General features: G+C 46.4%; 1 protein-coding gene across 9 annotated transcripts in view; it reads left to right on the forward strand.

The window, feature by feature from the left end:
• Positions 1-18,114, forward strand: part of LOC124310802 (nesprin-1-like) — an 81,086-nt gene that overhangs the window by 23,720 nt on the left and 39,252 nt on the right. For 7 of the 9 annotated variants that reach the window (XM_046774785.1, XM_046774789.1, XM_046774788.1 and 4 more), the window contains 21 exons: positions 55-1,175; positions 1,240-1,439; positions 1,501-1,762; positions 1,833-3,131; positions 3,197-5,995; positions 6,077-7,652; positions 7,710-7,887; positions 7,954-8,149; positions 8,442-8,516; positions 9,196-9,719; positions 9,784-13,050; positions 13,120-15,535; positions 15,610-15,789; positions 15,866-16,024; positions 16,115-16,288; positions 16,439-16,537; positions 16,670-16,840; positions 16,899-17,036; positions 17,102-17,323; positions 17,395-17,664; positions 17,725-18,051. In XM_046774785.1, coding sequence (XP_046630741.1) covers positions 55-1,175; positions 1,240-1,439; positions 1,501-1,762; positions 1,833-3,131; positions 3,197-5,995; positions 6,077-7,652; positions 7,710-7,887; positions 7,954-8,149; positions 8,442-8,516; positions 9,196-9,719; positions 9,784-13,050; positions 13,120-15,535; positions 15,610-15,789; positions 15,866-16,024; positions 16,115-16,288; positions 16,439-16,537; positions 16,670-16,840; positions 16,899-17,036; positions 17,102-17,323; positions 17,395-17,664; positions 17,725-18,051 — 15,653 coding nt within the window. The remainder of the gene's footprint in view (positions 1-54; positions 1,176-1,239; positions 1,440-1,500; positions 1,763-1,832; positions 3,132-3,196; positions 5,996-6,076; positions 7,653-7,709; positions 7,888-7,953; positions 8,150-8,441; positions 8,517-9,195; positions 9,720-9,783; positions 13,051-13,119; positions 15,536-15,609; positions 15,790-15,865; positions 16,025-16,114; positions 16,289-16,438; positions 16,538-16,669; positions 16,841-16,898; positions 17,037-17,101; positions 17,324-17,394; positions 17,665-17,724; positions 18,052-18,114) is intronic. The other 2 variants (XM_046774783.1, XM_046774782.1) reach the window with 2 other exon arrangements.

Genomic DNA, 18,114 nt, shown 5'->3' on the forward strand with positions numbered 1-18,114 from the left:
TTTCTTAATTCTCATTTTTGTTGTTCAATTGTTGATATTTTAAAATGTTTTCAGGATCTGGGCGCTTGTGGCGGGACTATCAGGAACAAAAGGCCGACATCAATCAATTGCTGCACAAGGCGGAAGAGGAATTGAAACAGAGTTATTCGAATTTCGATCCGCTCAAGATCGGCAGCGAGCTGAAAGCCCGTCTCGAGGCGGGAGTTGAGATGCGCCAAGCCACCGAAGAAATGCTGAAGAAGATGCGCCACATCTTGGACGATTTGAGCAACTGTGTCACTGTCGAGCAGCGCCGTGCGCTAGAAGATGAATTACGTGAGATTGAGAGGCGGACTGAATCCATCCGTTCACTCAGTCTGGACAAAATCGCCTTGCTGGATGAATTCAGCTCGCGATTGAAGACGCTAATGGGCCAGGTGGAATCCATCGTCAACTGGCTTCAAATGGCACAAAAGCTTCTCCAGCAGCTGCTCTCGTTGAATCTGTCGCCGCAGGAACGTGTCAAGAGGACGGAAGAGCTTCAATCTTCCATCACCGAAAAGTTGGAACTACTTTTAATGATCCAGCAAGAAGTTTCCGAATTACTGACTATGCAAGCATCTGCAAATCCTTCGGAAACTCCATTGACTTCCCAGCGTCTATTAGGGGTCGATGTGGCCGGCTTACGCAACACCATTTCGCAAATGAAAGTGGCTGTCCAGGAACAGAGTCAGAGCGTGTTTCAAGACATGGAACACTGGCGGGAATACGACGTGCAGGCCAACGAAGTGAAACCCTGGCTGGACGATGCCGAGAAGAGGACGGCCGTAATCATCACCCGGCCCAGCAGCGTTTCGGAAATGGAATCGCTGCTGAACGCCGCTCACCTTTTTGAAGACGAATGCAAACGACAGCTGACCAAATTGCAACAAATGTCGTCCCACTGCCAACAAATGTTCAACCAGTCCAGCACTCGTGACGAAGTGGACGCTTTGCACAGTCGCTGGAACGGCGTTCACGACACGGTTCTCCAACAGCTTGATCGTTTGGAACACTTGCAAGAGACCTGGATTAAAGTCATTGGTAAAATGGATTCGATCGTGGAATGGCTGGATGCTGTTGAAGGTCAACTCGATTCACTCCATCAGCTTTCGTCCAATCTGGGCAGTTTGGAAAATCAACTCGGAGATTTAAAGGTATTAATTACAGTCCATTCGGGCTCTTATAATTTATTAATTCAATTTCTACTTTTATCTGAAGAGTGTCATGAAAGGCGCATCAGAAAAGCAGTCGGATTTGATCGTTCTGACCCAAGAATGTGACACGATTGTGCCCCAACTGTCACCAGAGGGAGCAGCTAATTTACGTTGCCAGGTGATGGACTTGAAAAGTCGGGTCTCCCAGTTATCCGATGCCGCCCGCCATCAAATCAACTCCGTTTCAGACGCTATTGTACAAAGGTAAATTTTGGACAATATTTCTGAAATTCGAACCGATAACAATCTGAAATGAAATGTTTAGGCAAGACTTACTCGGCCGAGAGACAGAACTTGTTCAAGCCTTCCGCGAGACGGAAGAGGGCTTGAAACAGCTGGGTGAAGTCGATGCTGGCCGCTTGGATGCTCCGTTGGAAATGGCTCATCGACTTTTACAACATTTGGAAAATCAGCAACCTCGAGTGAACGCATTGCAGAGCGAAATCGGACAACTTCAGGCCACTTGCACCGCCGAAGAAAGTCGCTTATTAGATAATAAATCTAAAGAGCTGGACGAAACCACAAAGGTGCTTTCAATGGCATTTTTTCCCTTTCAAGTGAATCATTTGTTAAATTATTATTTCAATTCTTTTGTAGGGTTTGGTGTCAAAACTCACTGGAAAGAACGAATGTCTGAAGCGCTGGAACGCTTTGGCCGGCTGGTCACAGGCCGCCAACGACCAACTGAGTCATGTTTTACAACAGCTTGAGGGGCAGAAACCTGGAGCCCAAGAACTTGCCCATTTGTTGACTGAAGCCGATGAAGTGCAGACGCAATGTGAGGCCCAACTCAGCCAATGCGCTGACCTCGACCAACTGACTAGTTCCAGCGGAACGGTCATCAAACAAGGGCTATCTCCAAAACCTTGTACCGTCGCCAGTTTCGTCGGTCAAGTGGAAAAACAAATCGGTCGAGTCCGTGACCTGGTGACAGACCGCACCAACCAAATCCGCCAGCTGGATGAGAAATGGAGTCAATTCGAAAAGGAAAGAGACGGATTATTAAAACAGCTGCAGGCCATTAAGTCCAATGCCGACGGACTGTCGGCATCCGAGAACAATCAGAAGGGAGTTGAACGTTTCCTACCGGCCATCAGCTCACTTTTGGACCAGACGAAACAGCTCGAAACCAATAAAGAAGCGCTCCATAAAGCCGGAAAATACCTGACGCAATTGAGTTCAGCTACTCTCGGTTCGGTTCAAAGCAAACTTAGTTCCGTGGACAGCGAGTTTGATGTCATTCAGCGCAAACTACTGGAACAACAGACCCAATGCAACGACATTCTCGGATTATGGAAGGAGTGTTCCGATGCTCGAGGACCTCTTTACACCGTCATCAGTAATGCCGGGAAAGTGCGCATCGACAATCAAGATCGACAACCCGACGACTTGAACGAAGCCGTCCAATTGAGTGACCAATGCCGCAAATCTGTTGAGCAGCTGAGAAAGAACCGGGCACCCTTGGATTCGTTCGTTATTAAGAGCGGATATTTGCACGATAGGCTGGATCACCTTCCAGGCTTCGACTCACGCCTGCTGCGCGAGGAAGTGGCCGACATGCAACAAGAATGGACCGAAGTTCAGTCTGCTCTTGCTGGTCGAATTCAAACGCTTGATATGCAACAAGTCGTGCTACGGCAAATAGCTAATCTAAAGGAGGAAATTCTCAACTGGACCAGCGATTCCAGGGAGGCTTTGGACGAGGCTCTTTCACAACCGACCGACTTGGATTTAATGGAATTGAAACTGAAGAAAGTGAAGCAGGAGCTACCAACCTATCAGAGCACCCGCGACAGCATTCGTGTCAAAATAGAACAGTTGTCAGAGTTATGCCAAGGCTACTGTCCAACTTCCATCAACAGTCTCCAGGATCTGGTCGACAAAGAAATTAATCAAGCAAGTTTTAAGTCTGTTTAATTGTTTTTCTCAATTTACTAATGATTGATTCTTTTTTTGTACAGACACAGACACTCTGCGACCAACTGGAAACGTCCATCACGAAGACGAAACAAGAAGAGGAAGACTTGTACCGTGATCTTAAGGCTTTGACGGCTCAAATCGGAGAAATGAAATCCGAGCTAAAAAGCTGCGAGGATTTGATGGGCTCTGATGAGCAACTGGCCCAGCAGTTCCTCGTCTGTCAACAGATTGCTACAAGATATCCCAATCTTCAAGAATCGCTCAAGAAATTGAAGAAACGATGTTCCAAATTGGAGTCCCTTGGTGGGTCGGCCGGCGAGGCCTTACCTCTAGCCAAGGAATTGCGAGCCGTACAGAAACAAACAGATGGACTGGGAGCTCAAATAAAGAAGTTAAGTGAAGGATTACATGGCATGCTTCAGAAGCGCTTCACGGAGCGTATGGTTATTGTCCAGCGAACCATTGCCAGTTGTCGTGACAAGCTTGAATGGTGCTCATCGGAGCCTAGTTCCGATCGTTTCGGCATCGAAGCAAAATTGGACGCCCTACAAGCCATCGAAGTTGGTCTGGTTGATGCCAACGACAAGTTTACCGAAGTCCGAAATGTCGCAGCTGCTTTCGCTTCGATATCGGAGAGCCAAAAGGCTGAAATCGAGTCATCAGTCAAGGATGTGGAGAAGAAGCTTCGCATTTTGCAAGAGGATTGCAACGATAAGCGGCAATCGATCGATCACAATAATGACTTATTGCGTCGTTTTGAACTCATGTCGGAGAATGCGTCGGCATGGCTGCGAGATGTGGAATCGCTAATTCGCAATGAAACAGTCAGCCAGACCGGACTGGAACAATTACCCGACAAGATTAAAGCAATCAGCGATTTATACACCGACATTGAAAGTCATCGACCTGATATCGATGAAGTCAAACTCATTGCAGACCAGGTTATGGCCATGATGCCCGAGTCACATGTATCCCATTTTAGCAATCACCTAGCCATGCGATTTGCAACTGCTCTCAAATTTGTCCAATCCTGTCTGACCAAGCAGAAGACTCTTCAATCCGCATATCAAGAATACCAAACGGCACTGCAACAAATGGAAGCTTGGCTGCAATCCTCCGATGAGCAGCTGCGCATCCACGAAAAGGACGTCACGGCCGTTCCAGGATCTAAACCCAGTTTAGCTTACCAGTCTAAATTGCAAGCGCTAAAGCAGTTTATGGAACAGAAAGATGAAGGGCAGTCACTACTCAATCAGGCAGTGCATACCGGTGACACTCTGGTGCCCAACATCACGGCAGACGACAAGTCAGCCATCCGGGCAGCTTTGCGTAACCTTCGTGATCGCTGGGAATCGCATCTGGATCAAGTGAACAGTCTCTACAAGAAAGTGGAAGGTATTATCTTGCAGCTCTCGTCGTTCGATGACAGCTGTCGTCAAATTAGGCGCTGGATCGAAGAGACGAGAAAACGTCTGAACGAACCGGACATTGAAGAAGAGGAAGAAGAATCCAGTCAACCGAATGTCCAGGATGTTAAAGAACAATTGCAAACGTTCAGAATTTTAGCGCAAGATGTTTTGTCACATCAGAGTCTGATCAGTCGACTTCGTGAACGTCTCCAGGAAATTTCCAATCCGGACGCGGCTGCCACCGTTGACGACATTGCGGCCTCCTACCAGCGACTTGTCGCCGAAAGCCAAGAGCGCGTTGCTGTGCTTGAGAAACAGGCGGCCGATTACGACGCTTACGTCTACAGCATCGAGACATTCCGCGATTGGTTAACTGGATTGTCGGCTGACCTTACACTTACAGAAGAAGGCGTAACAGACAAAGCATCCGCCGAGACTAAATTGAGGGTCATTTCGGAGCTTCTGCAGCAGCGTGAAGAAGGTCAGAAACTTTTGGAACGCTGTGAATCCTGTTTGCAACAATGTTTGCAATCGGCTGGATCTGCCATGGGTCAACTCGATCCCAAAGTTGAATTTGAAATTCAACAAGCCAACTGGGAAGCATTTTTAACCGAGTGCCAGGAGCGCAATGAACGTCTAGTATCCGTGTGCTCCCGCTGGAGTGCTTTCGAAGAGACGGCACAAAATCTAGCTCAATGGCTCCGCCAGATGGAAGGCCGCGTCCAAGATCAAGCCCTCAAAGCGACCGTGGCTGCTAAAGAAGCGCATTTAGAGAAACTCATCGGAGCCCAGTCAGAAATTGCCGAAAAGGAACCGGAATTTACTGCCATTTTGCAACTGAGCCAGCAGATCGAAGGCGACTCTTCTCTCCAAGTGCAAGTGCCTCAAATGATGGCCCGATACCAGACACTTATTGGAACTGTCCGCGAGATGATTACGCGTTATCAGCAATACGTCAAAGAGCACCAGGATTTCAACTGCAACTACGCGGATTTCACGAAGAAAATGGAAGATCTGGCCGAACGCTTGGAGTCGTGCCGCGAGATTGTTGGAGATTACAAGATCCTACAAGAAAGAAGAGCAAATCTTGAACGACTGCAAGATGAACGTCTGGAATTGGACAAGAGTGCTGATGCCCTGGTCGACATGGGTGAAAAATTGTACGTGCACACAGGACCTGACGGCCGGGAGATGCTTCGTGTTCAATTGAAAGTGGTGCGAGAGAAATGGGAGGCCGTATGTGATGACCTGGCCACGACGGCTACCGACCTGGACCAATGTCTCCTACAGTTTTCTGAATTTTCTGCCAGCCAGGAGCAATTGACTCGTTGGCTCAAAGAGGTTGAGCAATCCATGCTTCAGCATTCTGACCTCAAATCAACTCTCCAAGAAAAACGCGCACAGCTTCAGTCCCACAAAATCGTCCATCAGGTACGACTTTTAAAAACCAATTTCATTTCTAGTAAATAATTTTTTTAAATTGTCCTCTGACAACCTCTGACACTTTTATAGGAGATTATTGCCCACCAAGCGCTGGTTGATTCAGTTTGCAGCAAAGCTCAACAGCTGATCGATCAGACTCAAGACAAGTCCCTCAGCGTTTACATCACATCTATTCGACAACTGTTTGTTAACATCGTCAGCAAATCAGACGAGTTGATGAATCGTTTGGAAACCTGCGTCAAAGACCACACGCAACTCAGTTCATTGGTAAAATCGTTCCAGGATTGGATCACCTGTTTCCGTGATGAGGTGCAAGGCTTGTCGGAAACGGTCGGCGAAAAATCGGAAACCAAGAAGAAAATCAAAGCACTTGAAGATTTGCAAGGAAGACAAGAGCAAGGTCGTTCCAAGTTGGAAGAGATTCAGTGTCTATGTTCGACCGTAGTGGCATCCACTTCGCCCCGCGGTTGCGAACTGTTGGCCAAGACCGTGGCCAGTTTGCAGGAAGAACTGGAAACTGTATCGACCAATCTGCAAGAAACCAAACGCACCCAAGAATCAATCCTTCAACGATGGCAATCATTTGAAGAAGGCCTGGAATCCTGCAACCAGTGGTTGCGTAAACAAGAAACTGCTTTTGGTGAACAGGCCCTACAGGTGACTTTGCCTGACAAAGAGGCTAACCTAGCCATTTTCCAAGTGGCCCGTGACACCATCACTGGCTACGAGCCTGAAGTTGACGCCTTTGTAGATCAAGCCACAGCCTTGTTTCAGTCGAGTGGTGTCGAGAGACTTCGCCCATTGATCAGCCAAATCAGTTGCAAATATCAACAGTTGCACGTCCAGAGCAAAGAAGTTGTCTCCAAGTGGCAGGGAATCGTTGACGATCATCGTCTTTACGAAGAGAAATTCTTCGAAACAGTCGCTTGGATCACTTCACTGGAGGACATCTTGGAGTCCTTGTTGAAATTCAAGGATCAATCGGAAACCGGCGGCACTACTATCATCGGTGTCCAGAATTTGATGGCCGAAAAGGAGCAAGCTTCACATCGCCTTGGCTCGCTGACTTCGGCCGGTGAGCGCCTTTTCCCCGAAACTGCATCCGCTGGTCGAGAGAAGATTCGTCAGGATCTTAAGCTTTTGCGGATACGTTGGGAGGAGTTGGAACGACGACTAAGTGAACAGCACAAGAGCCAGGAACAACAGCTTCAACGTCTGTCTACTTATCAAGACGGAATTGTTCAGATTAGTGTGTGGCTGGACACCATGGAAAAATGCATCGCCAATGACCAGTCAGGACTCCAAGCTGCTTCACTTCCAGAGATTCGCTCTCATCTTCTCAAGCAAAAAACGTTCCTGCAGGATGTTTTGACCCACAAAAGACAGGTGGAAGCGCTTAAAGAACGCGCCAGGTCTCTGGTTGAAGACTTGCCTAGCTCGGCAGTTGGCCAGCCTAAGGAAAGTCAAGACGTTCAGAGGACCATCGACGATATCACTAATCGCTATGAGATCCTGACAAACGGATTGCAAGGATCCATTTTAAATTCTGAATGGCTTCTGGACGTTCTTCAGCAGCATCACGACCTGGAGAAAGCCCAGAGTGATTGGCAACAACAAGCATGGCTCCAACTCAATTCCAACACAGGTATTAAATAGCATAAAGCAATTGTTTGTAATTTTCTAATGAACACATAACTTTCAGATTACGGAGGCAGTAAACACGCACTCAAGATGCGCTGTTCCAAAATTTCGGAGATGATGATTGGTAAAGATGAAGGCACCGCCAATCTGGACGTCATTCGAGCTCATTTGGACAAGATATCTGATCGTTTATCTCCGCGCGTCAAGGAAACCTTGGAACGAGCTCTATCTAACGCAAAGTATGTCTAGATTTTTTTACCCCTACTTCCAGTTGAGTCAGTAATGAAATTTGATTCATTCCATAGGTACGAGTTTGAAAAGTACGTAACCGGCCTGGAAGATGTTCGACATACGCTGGACGATCGGCTTCAGCAGTGGAACGAGTACGAGGGCACATTCGATCGGCTTTTGACGTGGCTCTCTGAAACGGAGACATCGCTGAAAGATTACATTCCCCGTTCAACGCTCGAACAAAAGGAAGATCAGCTGGAAAAGTATCAGGTAAACAAATTGTATTGGTTTGCAACAAGATGTGGACTAGGACAATTTTTCTAAACGTGGGGACAAGACATTTTCGTTGTCATGCACGGCTCATCTACTATTTAAACTCCGCCCGTTCCGTGTTGTCTGCCATAGCGCGTCGCTATATGTCCAGCCCCTCCACAAAAAAAAAACAAAAAAAAAATTCATTTAAACAAAACAAAACATGTCGACATGCTCTAAAATCTGGTGCTACAATCCGCCTATTTCATTTAACGCCCTGTCGCGTACTTTATATGTTCTCGTAATATAGGATCTTCCACGTCAGATAGAGTCTCGATCTAGAGCAATCCAGGAATTCATAGCGCTTGCCGACCAACTAGAGCAAGTAAGCGGCGTACAACGTGTTGGGCCATTCGTGGCCGATTATACAGTTTTTGAATATTTTTCTTCTTTTTATTTTTCGCTCTCTTTGTTGTCGTTTGGTCTTCTATTTATTTTTTATTATTATTATTATCAACATTAATATTAAATCCACCTTGGTCTATTTTGTAACACTTTCAAAGAATTAACACCCTCTCCTCTTCTCTTGATGCATGTGGAACTTACAAAGGTCGAATCATATTATTATTCACGGGCACTAATAATCGCTGGTTGTACAAACTGGCTGCACAACTTTCAATCGAATTTATTTTTTAATTTCTATTTCTTTATTTACACTTGTTGACGGCGATGATAATTAAATTTGCTCTGCTCTTTAGCTTTCTCATTTCCGTTTCCACTTTGCGTATGACGAGTTTTCCGGTTCGGCTCTCTTTTGCATTTTCTCTCTCATTTCCTTCTATTGCTTGGCTAAACCAAACAAAATCATCAAACAGATAAAGCTTTGTGTATTCGCTGGTTGTATCACAAACACACACACACACACACAGTCCTTCGGTATTTTTCTTTGACTTTGAAACGAAAGGAACACAATTTTCGCGTCCCACATGGGTCGCAATTACATGAACGATTAAGATTAACTCTTTAATTCCCTTTTTTCTTTAATGAACCCGTTCGACCAACAGGCTATCGTTTTCAGCATTGGACGGAATGAGTCCGACATCGACAAGATGAGCGACGATTCATCCGACTTGATGCAACTCTCCGGCGAAACGAGGATTAGCGTCAACGTCCAGCAGATATCGTCACGATTCCAGTCGATGCAAGTGGCTGCCAAGGAGATCCTCAAAAAATGCGAACAGGCTGTCGGCGACCATAGGCTCTATCTGGACAAATACAATCAATGTGCCTCCTGGCTAACAGCTGCTCAGGAGAAATTTGCAACAACCTGTTCCGGAGACGGAGAACAAGATGATTTAAGCACCATTGAACAGAAAATCAAAATCCTAGAGCAGATCCTAACCGAGCAACAGCAAGGCACTTCAATGTACAATCGAGTCCAAGAGATGGGCGAGAAACTGTACGCCACAACAGCCGTTGAGGGTCGCGAAGCCGTAAGAATTCAAATGCAGGAACTGCAAACCGCAATGGAGAGCTTTTACGACAACGTGGCTAGCAAAGAACGCGAGCACCAAGCCAAACGTTCCAGGTAATTTTTCGGCAAAACCATTAAAATCTTTGATGGCCTTAATTTACTTGTTGTATTCCAACAGATGGATAAGTTTCGAATCGGCCAGTGATACTTTGCGGAAATGGCTTGCGGATACCGAACAGCAACATCCGTCCGAAATTAAGTTGCACGCTACGCTGGATGAGAAACGAGCTCAACTCAGCACTTACCGGACGTTACTGCAGGATGTTCTGGCCCATCAACAGGCCATTTTGGATTGCCGTGATAGAGCTCATTATCTACCAGAAGGAGGATTTAAAGAAGATCGCGATAAAGTCGACGAATTTGTGGAATCGGCAAGCCAGAAACACCAGGTGCTACTGAAACGAGCCCAGTCGTTCGTGGAACGCTATGAAGCAATTGTGAGCGACCACCAACAGTACAGCAAGGCCGTTATGGATGCTCAAGAATGGCTGGATGCAACACATGGAGCCATCGACATGTGGGGAGACAACCGACTGGAGCGAATCACCTTGCACGCAAACGTTGAACGACTCAAGAACCTGCAAGTTGCTCTGCCCGAGGAAGAGTCACGCATCAAACAAATCCAGATTCTAGGCGAGAAAGTGTTGCCTGGAACATCGGAAATTGGCCAGAGTAACATCCGTTCGCAGATTGACTGCTCCCAGCAAGAGTGGGAGAGCTTACTTAGCACGCTCCAGTCAGCCATCGAGTCGCTGGAGAGTAAATTGAAGCAATGGAGCGACTACGAATCCCTGAAGGATCAATGCCAGCAATGGTTACGACAGGCGGACGGCAGTTTCCACGCAATCGATCTGAAGGCCACGTTGGAGGAGAAACAGTGCCAACTGGATCAGATGAAAACCATGCAGAGCGAACTTCGAAGCAAAGAGTTGGAAATCGACCAAGTTACGGAAAAATCCCAGCAATTGTACAAAAATCTCCAGTCGCGGTCATCTCAGACTTTGGAACTCGGCCCTAAATACCAACAAATCATGTCCCGTATCAAAGAACTGTCGGGCAAGTGGCAAGAATATGTCAACACTCACCAGGAATTTCACACTCGGCTTGAAGACTGTTTCAGATGGCTGGCCAATGTTAAAGCTAAGCTAGCTTATTGTTCCGATCTGAGCGCATCATCGCAACAGGATCTTGACAAAAAGATGACCACGATTCAGGATTTGTTGATGTACAAAGAGGAAGGGTTTACCAAAGTGCAAAATACGGTTGAATTGGCTCAAGCGGTTTTGGCCAACACGGCACCAGCCGGCCATGACTCCATTAACGCCACGGTAGACCGACTCAAAGAGGAGTGGGGTCTGCTGGCCTCCAAAATGATGGACACTAAAGCCAACTTGGACGAGATAGTCTCCAAATGGGCTGGTTTCCTGGAACAAATTCACCTACTTAACAAGATTGTCGAAAATGTTGAATCGTCTCTGGCCGAGAACACTGTGCTCCAGAACACGCTATCAGAGAAACGGGCGCAACTGGAACGTCTGAAAAATCTCGAAGAGAAGATCAAATGCGAGCGAATCGAAGTTAAAAGCCTCAAGAGCAAGGCGGCTGAAATGATGGCCAGTGGACAGCAGAATCAAGCCGCAATTCAAGCTCAGCAGATCCTGGAGAAGTTCCAACGTTTGGCCGAGCAGATCAAGACCGCCAAAACCAAAGCAGACGAAGAGTTCCGTGCTCACAAGGCCTATAAAGAAGCTTACGACGATTTGATGAACTGGATCAGCCGCGCCCGCGAAAAAGTGCCCGTCATGAAACATCGTCCGTTGGGTGACCGATTGGCCATCGAAGAGTCGGTGAAAGATTTGACGAGTCTATTGAACAAACAGGCACAGGGTCAACTGAAAGTCGAAGATATGCAACGCAAGAGTCAAGTGTTGCTCTCCACAACGGCGCCAACTGGCCAAGACACCGTCCGCAGCGAGGTGCGCGCTCTTCAGGAAAGTTTCGACCTTTTCTTCAAGGAAGTCCAGTCTCAAAAAGATCAATTATCCCGCACAGTGATTCAATGGCGTGAATATAAAGAGGAATACGAAAGATTGTCTGACTGGATCCAGCAAACGGATATTGAAATCAAGGCTCAAAAGAATGCTCTACTATCGACTTTGCAAGAGAAAGAAAAGCAAGTTGCCGCAATTAAGGCCTTGGTAGATCGACTCGATAAGGGAGAACAACAAATCAACAAGTTTAACGAAATGGCAGCTGGTCTTCTCTCCTCCCATTTAGACACTTATGTCAATAATCAACTGCGCCATTTGAATTCACGCTACCAAGTCGAGAAAAATCTGGTGAAAGATGTGATGCTCAAGATTGAAACTAATGTCGAACACCATCGACAATACGACCAGACTTTGGCTAAAGCGAATAAATGGATCGAAGAGGCCCGTCGTGTCATTAAAACCAGCAGCGAAGCCCAAGTGGAAGGCGAGAGCAGCAAAGAAGAACTTCAAGAGCAACTGAATAAAATCCAGGATCTACTCAAACGACAAGAAGAGGGGCAGACTCTTGTCCACTCTACTGTCAATTTTGGTGAAAAGGTGGCTCGTTACACCAGATCAGATGGCCGTGACGAAATTCAGTCTACACTCAAAAGTCTGCAACAGGATTGGGAAAGGCTGGTTCGCAAAATGGCCAATACCAAGGTCGCCTTGGAGACGTCGTTACTCCAATGGGCAGATTATTCCTCGTCTTGCAACAATTTGAAAAAATGGATCAGCGAGAAGGAGGCTAAATTGCAACAAGTCTGCGAACAGAAAGTCTCCATGGGCCGGAAGAGCAATCCAGGCTCGGGAATGCGAACTCTCAGTCTAGGTGCCCGTCAGGCCACATTGCGACGTACCAGCAGTTTTGTCCAAGACATTGTCTCGTTTGAGCCTATGATTGAATCAGTCACATCCAAAGCCGACGATCTACTTCATCGCAGCCCTACCACTGCCGAGATCAGCAACAAATACCAGAGTCTGAGTCGACAAGCTCACGAAATTTACGCCAAACAGAAACAGGTGATGGATGTCCATCAGTCATTCATCGATGCTGGCAACGAGTTCATGCACTGGCTCAGAGCGGCCAAAGAGATGGTCAACAAACTGTCGGAACCAACGGGCGATCGTGAATCCTTGAGCAGTAAAGTGACTCACGTCAACACCAAATTGATGACTGATAAGGCAGAAGGCCAACAGAAGCTGGAAGCAGCTTTAGAAAAAGCCGAGGCTGCTTGCAAAGCTAGCGACGAGGAAGACCGTGACATTGTCGAAGAAGAGGTGGCCTTCTTACAGGAAGAATTCGACAACTACTGTGAGGCCCTCGCCAAATTGAAAGAATCTCTCGAATCAGGGTAAGAATCGCTTAATTTTGATTCGCTGCTTTATTCGTCTAATACATTTTATTATTTTGGAAATTTTAGATTAGTCAAGTGGACCGAATACGAAGACCAGTACCAAGATGCCGTCGAGTGGCTTGCTCAGACCGAGGGGACTGTACAGACTTTCAATCGACTACAGAACACGCTGCCTGAAAAGAGAGACATTCTGGAACAGTTCCAGAATCACTTGCAGGCCGTCTTCGATTGGCAAAAGGATTTGGACAGGTTGAACATGCGCGCTCAGCAACTATTGGAAACTTGCGCCGATTCACGCGTCTCCAACGCAGTTACTTCCATCACCACAAAGTACAACGCCCTGCTGTCGCTGGCTAAAGAAATCATGCGCCGACTTGAGGTCCACTTCCAGGAACATCAACAGCACAGTGCCCTCTTCCAGGAATGCCAGGAATGGATCGAGCGCACCAAGGAAAAAGTGGTTGAATCCAGCGGTACCGGCGGCTCTGATAACCTGTCGGAACTCAAGGGACGTCTGCATCAAATCAAATGCATCCGCCAATCACTGGAACAAGGCCATCACAAGCTCCGCTACATCCAAGAACTGAAGGAACGTGTCATTCTGAATACGGAACAATCAGGAGCCCAACAAATCCAGGATAATACAGACGTCATCCGCGCTGAATTCGATAAGTTGTCTCGCGATGTGCAAGAAGCTCGTGAATCACTTAGCGCCCGCATATCGATCCTTGAAGATATCGACAAAGCGCATCAAATGTTTGTCGACTGGCTGCAGGAAATCATGGACAAGGTGCCTTCACCCGTCAACGCCCAAGGAGCTGAAGGCCTTACGGATTTGAGTGACAAAAAATCAGCTCTGGAGAAATACAAAGTCTTGCTTCATGACGCATTATCCCATGCTGATGTTCTGCAAAGATTGCAAGACAAATTGGCCGCTCAACCGGACCTGCCTCGTGAAGAGTACGACTCAAGTATTGAACGGTATGAACAACTGAAGGCCACAATTCAAAAGACTATAAGCACGATGGAAGAGCTGGTCCAACAGCATGAAGAATACCGACAAGGCTACGTGGATGCAGCCGATTGGATCCGTCGTACAAGACTCGACATCCAGCAATACGGCGACTTTAACGGTGAACGTGATGCTGTTGAAGAGAAGCAACGTAAATGTTGCGAACTCCGTCAAACCTATCCAGCTGGTGAACTACTAGTCGACAAGGCAGTCAAACTCAGTGAGGTTGTCATTAATGGTTCCAGCACCGAGGGACAGGAAGTGATCAAACAGGAACTTGCCCAGCTACGAAACGAATGGGAGTCACTTGTCTCTTGTTCGGATGAAACGCTCAAATCTCTTTCTGATTGCTGTTCGGCCTGGTCTGACTTCCAAGACGTCTTCACTCGAATGAAGAAATGGCTGACAGAATTCCAGGGCAAGTGGGTTGAAGAATCAGCTCGCAATTTACCGGAAGAAGCTATCGAGCCTAGACTTACCCGCTGCCGTGAGTTGCTGAAAGAAGGTGAGAGTCAAAAGTCCTGGCTAGAAGATTTGAACGATCGATGCGAGATCCTGATGGAGCTCAGCACTTGCAGCCGCGTCCGCGAAGAAACTGTGCAACTCCAGGCTGGTTTCACTGCCGTCATGGGAAATGTTCAAAGTCTGTTGTCCCGTCTGGAGAAGACTAGAACAGACCACACAGATTTCGTCACATCCAAGAAAGAATTCTCCAATTGGCTTGAACGGGCTCAAGGCACCGTACAAGATTGTTCTGGCCAGTGCGGCAACGAAGCGAGCACCAAGGAGAAGTACGAACTCGTCCGCTCTATTGCCAGTCGCCTAACAGAAGGTCAGCATTTGATGAACGGTATGATGGACTCGTTTACCAAAGCCCTGAGTGCTAGCAGACCACAGAGCACTCCAGACGACCAACAGAAGGGTTTCAGAGCCGAAATTTCAACTTTGCGGGCTAGTTGGGACCAATTGAACATCGACGTCAATAGCACACTTTCTCACCTGAAGGGTGCTATCAATCGGTGGGAAGAATTCCGCGATGCCTGCACTCGTATGGAACAATGGTTGGTGAACAGCGAACAGCAACTGACAGATTATCCTCAGTCAAAGGGTGAAGTCGGTGAGATGAAAACACTCATGGAGCGACTCAAGAGTCAGCAGATGGAATTTGAAAGGAAGAAAGCGGATCTGGATCACTTGCGACGTGAAGCCAGTGAGCTCTCCACCTGGGCCAACGATCAAAGCTGTGTGAATGTCGTTGATCAACTCCACGAAAAGTGGGGAAAATTGTCGGTCGTCACTGCGAATTACCATTCACGTCTCGAAGAGGAAATTCAAGAATACAACGCTTATCATCAAGCACTCCAAGATACAGAGAAATGGATCCTGCAGACTTCTTTCCACTTGATGGCTCACAATTCCATGTACATTACTACTCGCGATCAGACGGAAGAACAAACCAAGAAGCATAACGTACGTATTATACTATCGATCTAGCCGGAATTATTCCCGTCGTATACTAACGATTTCGTCCATTTGTTTTTCAGGATTTGCTTGCTGAAATCTATACGTACCAAAGTACTATGGATGACGTCCGGTGCAAAGGACAGGGACAGATTGTTCGCTACACATCTTCTAACCCGGGAATCAAGTGCGTAATTGAAAAGCAATTGGGTAATGTTCAATCCAGCTACAACGCACTTTTGAACACGGCGCTTCAAATTAAGGTTTGCAGTTTTTCAACTGACATTTTTTAAAAATTCAATTATTTGTTTTTCTAAATCGCAATTGTTCCTTTTACAGCAACGTCTCAATGATTCTCTCATCAAGTTCCAAGAATACGAGGCCATCATCGAGAGCATTTTGCACAATCTCAAAGAATGGGAGCCACACATTGCCGAACAGCTAGACACTTCCGTCGTTTCGATCGAAGATTGTAAGAAACAATTGGACGACATTAAGGTACGCGTGATTTAATTTAATCAAGTTATCTGTAAGTTATCTGTAATAAGTTGTCTGTGCCAGAGTAAAGATACAAATTTTGCGGAATAGGTTACTCATGCCAAACTCCAGATCGAAAAGACCCGTCTAGCTCTCGCTGTCCAAGCCTGTGAGGCTGCCGCGGCCTGCATCTCGCGGCCCAACACTCCTCAAGATCCACTGCCTCACAGAGTTCCCGAAAACGAGTTGAACGCTCGCACAAAATTGGAAGATTTCTTGGACCAGGTAAGACCCCAATATTTAACTCTATTAAATCTGTAGACCATTAATGTGGTATGGTAGAAAGTTCGTTGTTAACCGCCTCATCTTGTCTTGCATTTGTGCACGTTCCTTACAATAATGTTGCATGTGTTGGATTGTGTAACACGCGTTCAGAAAATGGACGAACCATTGGCCATAGGCAGCATGTGGGCATTGTTGGATTTAGTCGAAGAAGAAGATTTGATGAATCGATTGGAGAAAGTGGAAGAAAAGGTCAGTCAAATTTTGTTGCTTGTTGTACACTTGGAATGTGATTCGTGAGTTTATCGAGAATGTATTCACGGTTTCCGCATAAGGGCCTTTTAAATTGATTTCATAATAATCTTATGATTATAATCTTTTTAGGTCCATTCTCGGATAACCGCATTGACAGCGGTCAATACCGATCTCGACGACTTCACTCGCAGGAGACAAGCAGTTTTGCAATGGGCCACTGAATTGAAGGGCACAATTAATGACTTGAAACAGCGCAAGGCTCGTCTAAGACCCGAAGCAGCTCAACACGATATCAGTCAGGTAAGTGGGTTCGTAAACAATATTCCAGTTGATAAAAACTTACTGTGGTTTTTAATAGTTGATGGACACCAAGCAAGCCATCACAGAGAAACAAGGACTTGTGGACGAAATGGAACTGCAGTTAATGTCATCTGCACCCGAGTCGATACCATGCGTCGTAGAATTGCGCGATGAACTCAACGGTCTCTACGATGAGGTAATTATTCATTTTTTTGGAATTTTGATTTTAATTTTAAATCTCTACTATTTAACCGTATTCAGGTTTCGCAAGTACTTGACAAGAAAATGGACATGCAGAATTTAGTTGAAGAATATCGTATGATGCTGCAAGATTTCTTCTCATGGCTAGACACTCTGATTAAGAGAGCCGAGAATGCGGACAAAGGACGTGGCAATATTATTGCTCAACGTGTCACTCTGATGGAACAACTGACCGCAGAGACATGTCAAGGAAAGCCAAAATTGGCTACCCTTTCTATCAAGGTATACAATAAAATCAGAAATTTTCCGGACTGAACAGCGATAATAAATTACGTATTTCCTTTTGCTTTCAGGCTAAAGAAATTTCGGAAATTCTCAGTACTTTGGATGGGCAACAAGTCGAAGAACAACTGAAGGTTGCCGAAAGAAGATTTGGTGACGTCGAGCGTCGCATGCACAGAAAACTTCACTTGCTGCAAACTACTCACCAAGGGGCTGAAAGTGCCACAATGGACATCGCACTAATCAGACAGTGGGTGTCCGAGAAGACCACATTAGTCCGCGACAAGGAATTGCTGGGATACCGAGCCAAGAGTGCCGACACGAAACTTCAGCAAACAAAGGCAAGTTAAAATATCGTCTGGGAATTTTGAGCAAGTATAAACTTAACTTTTAATTCACAGGGTCTTTGCAAGGAAGTGGAGATGCAGCAATTAGTCATTGAGAACTTGGAGCTTAGGGTTTCTAGCATAGCATCTGACTTGGATGCAGAGGAACAAGCTCAGCTCAGAGCCGAACTGAAAAGTCTTGCTGGTGAGTATAGGACTCTCTGCCAGGGTGTCCGAACCTACGAACAAGAGTTGGACAAAGCAGTCAGCGACCGGCAACAATTCGAAGCCCAGTTGGACGACACACAGAGAAAATTGGCAGCGCTAGTTGTTCAGAGCCAAGGCTACGAACTTTTGCCACTAACTTCATCCGCTACCGAAAAGCTAGCTGAAAAATTCAAGGTATATTTTAATTATTTAAATCTTGCCGCGTAAACAAACTGAAATGTTATTTTTCCATTGTTT

This window comes from Daphnia pulicaria, chromosome 8 (assembly GCF_021234035.1).
Source record: "Daphnia pulicaria isolate SC F1-1A chromosome 8, SC_F0-13Bv2, whole genome shotgun sequence".
NCBI classification, from domain to species: Eukaryota; Metazoa; Arthropoda; class Branchiopoda; order Diplostraca; family Daphniidae; genus Daphnia; species Daphnia pulicaria.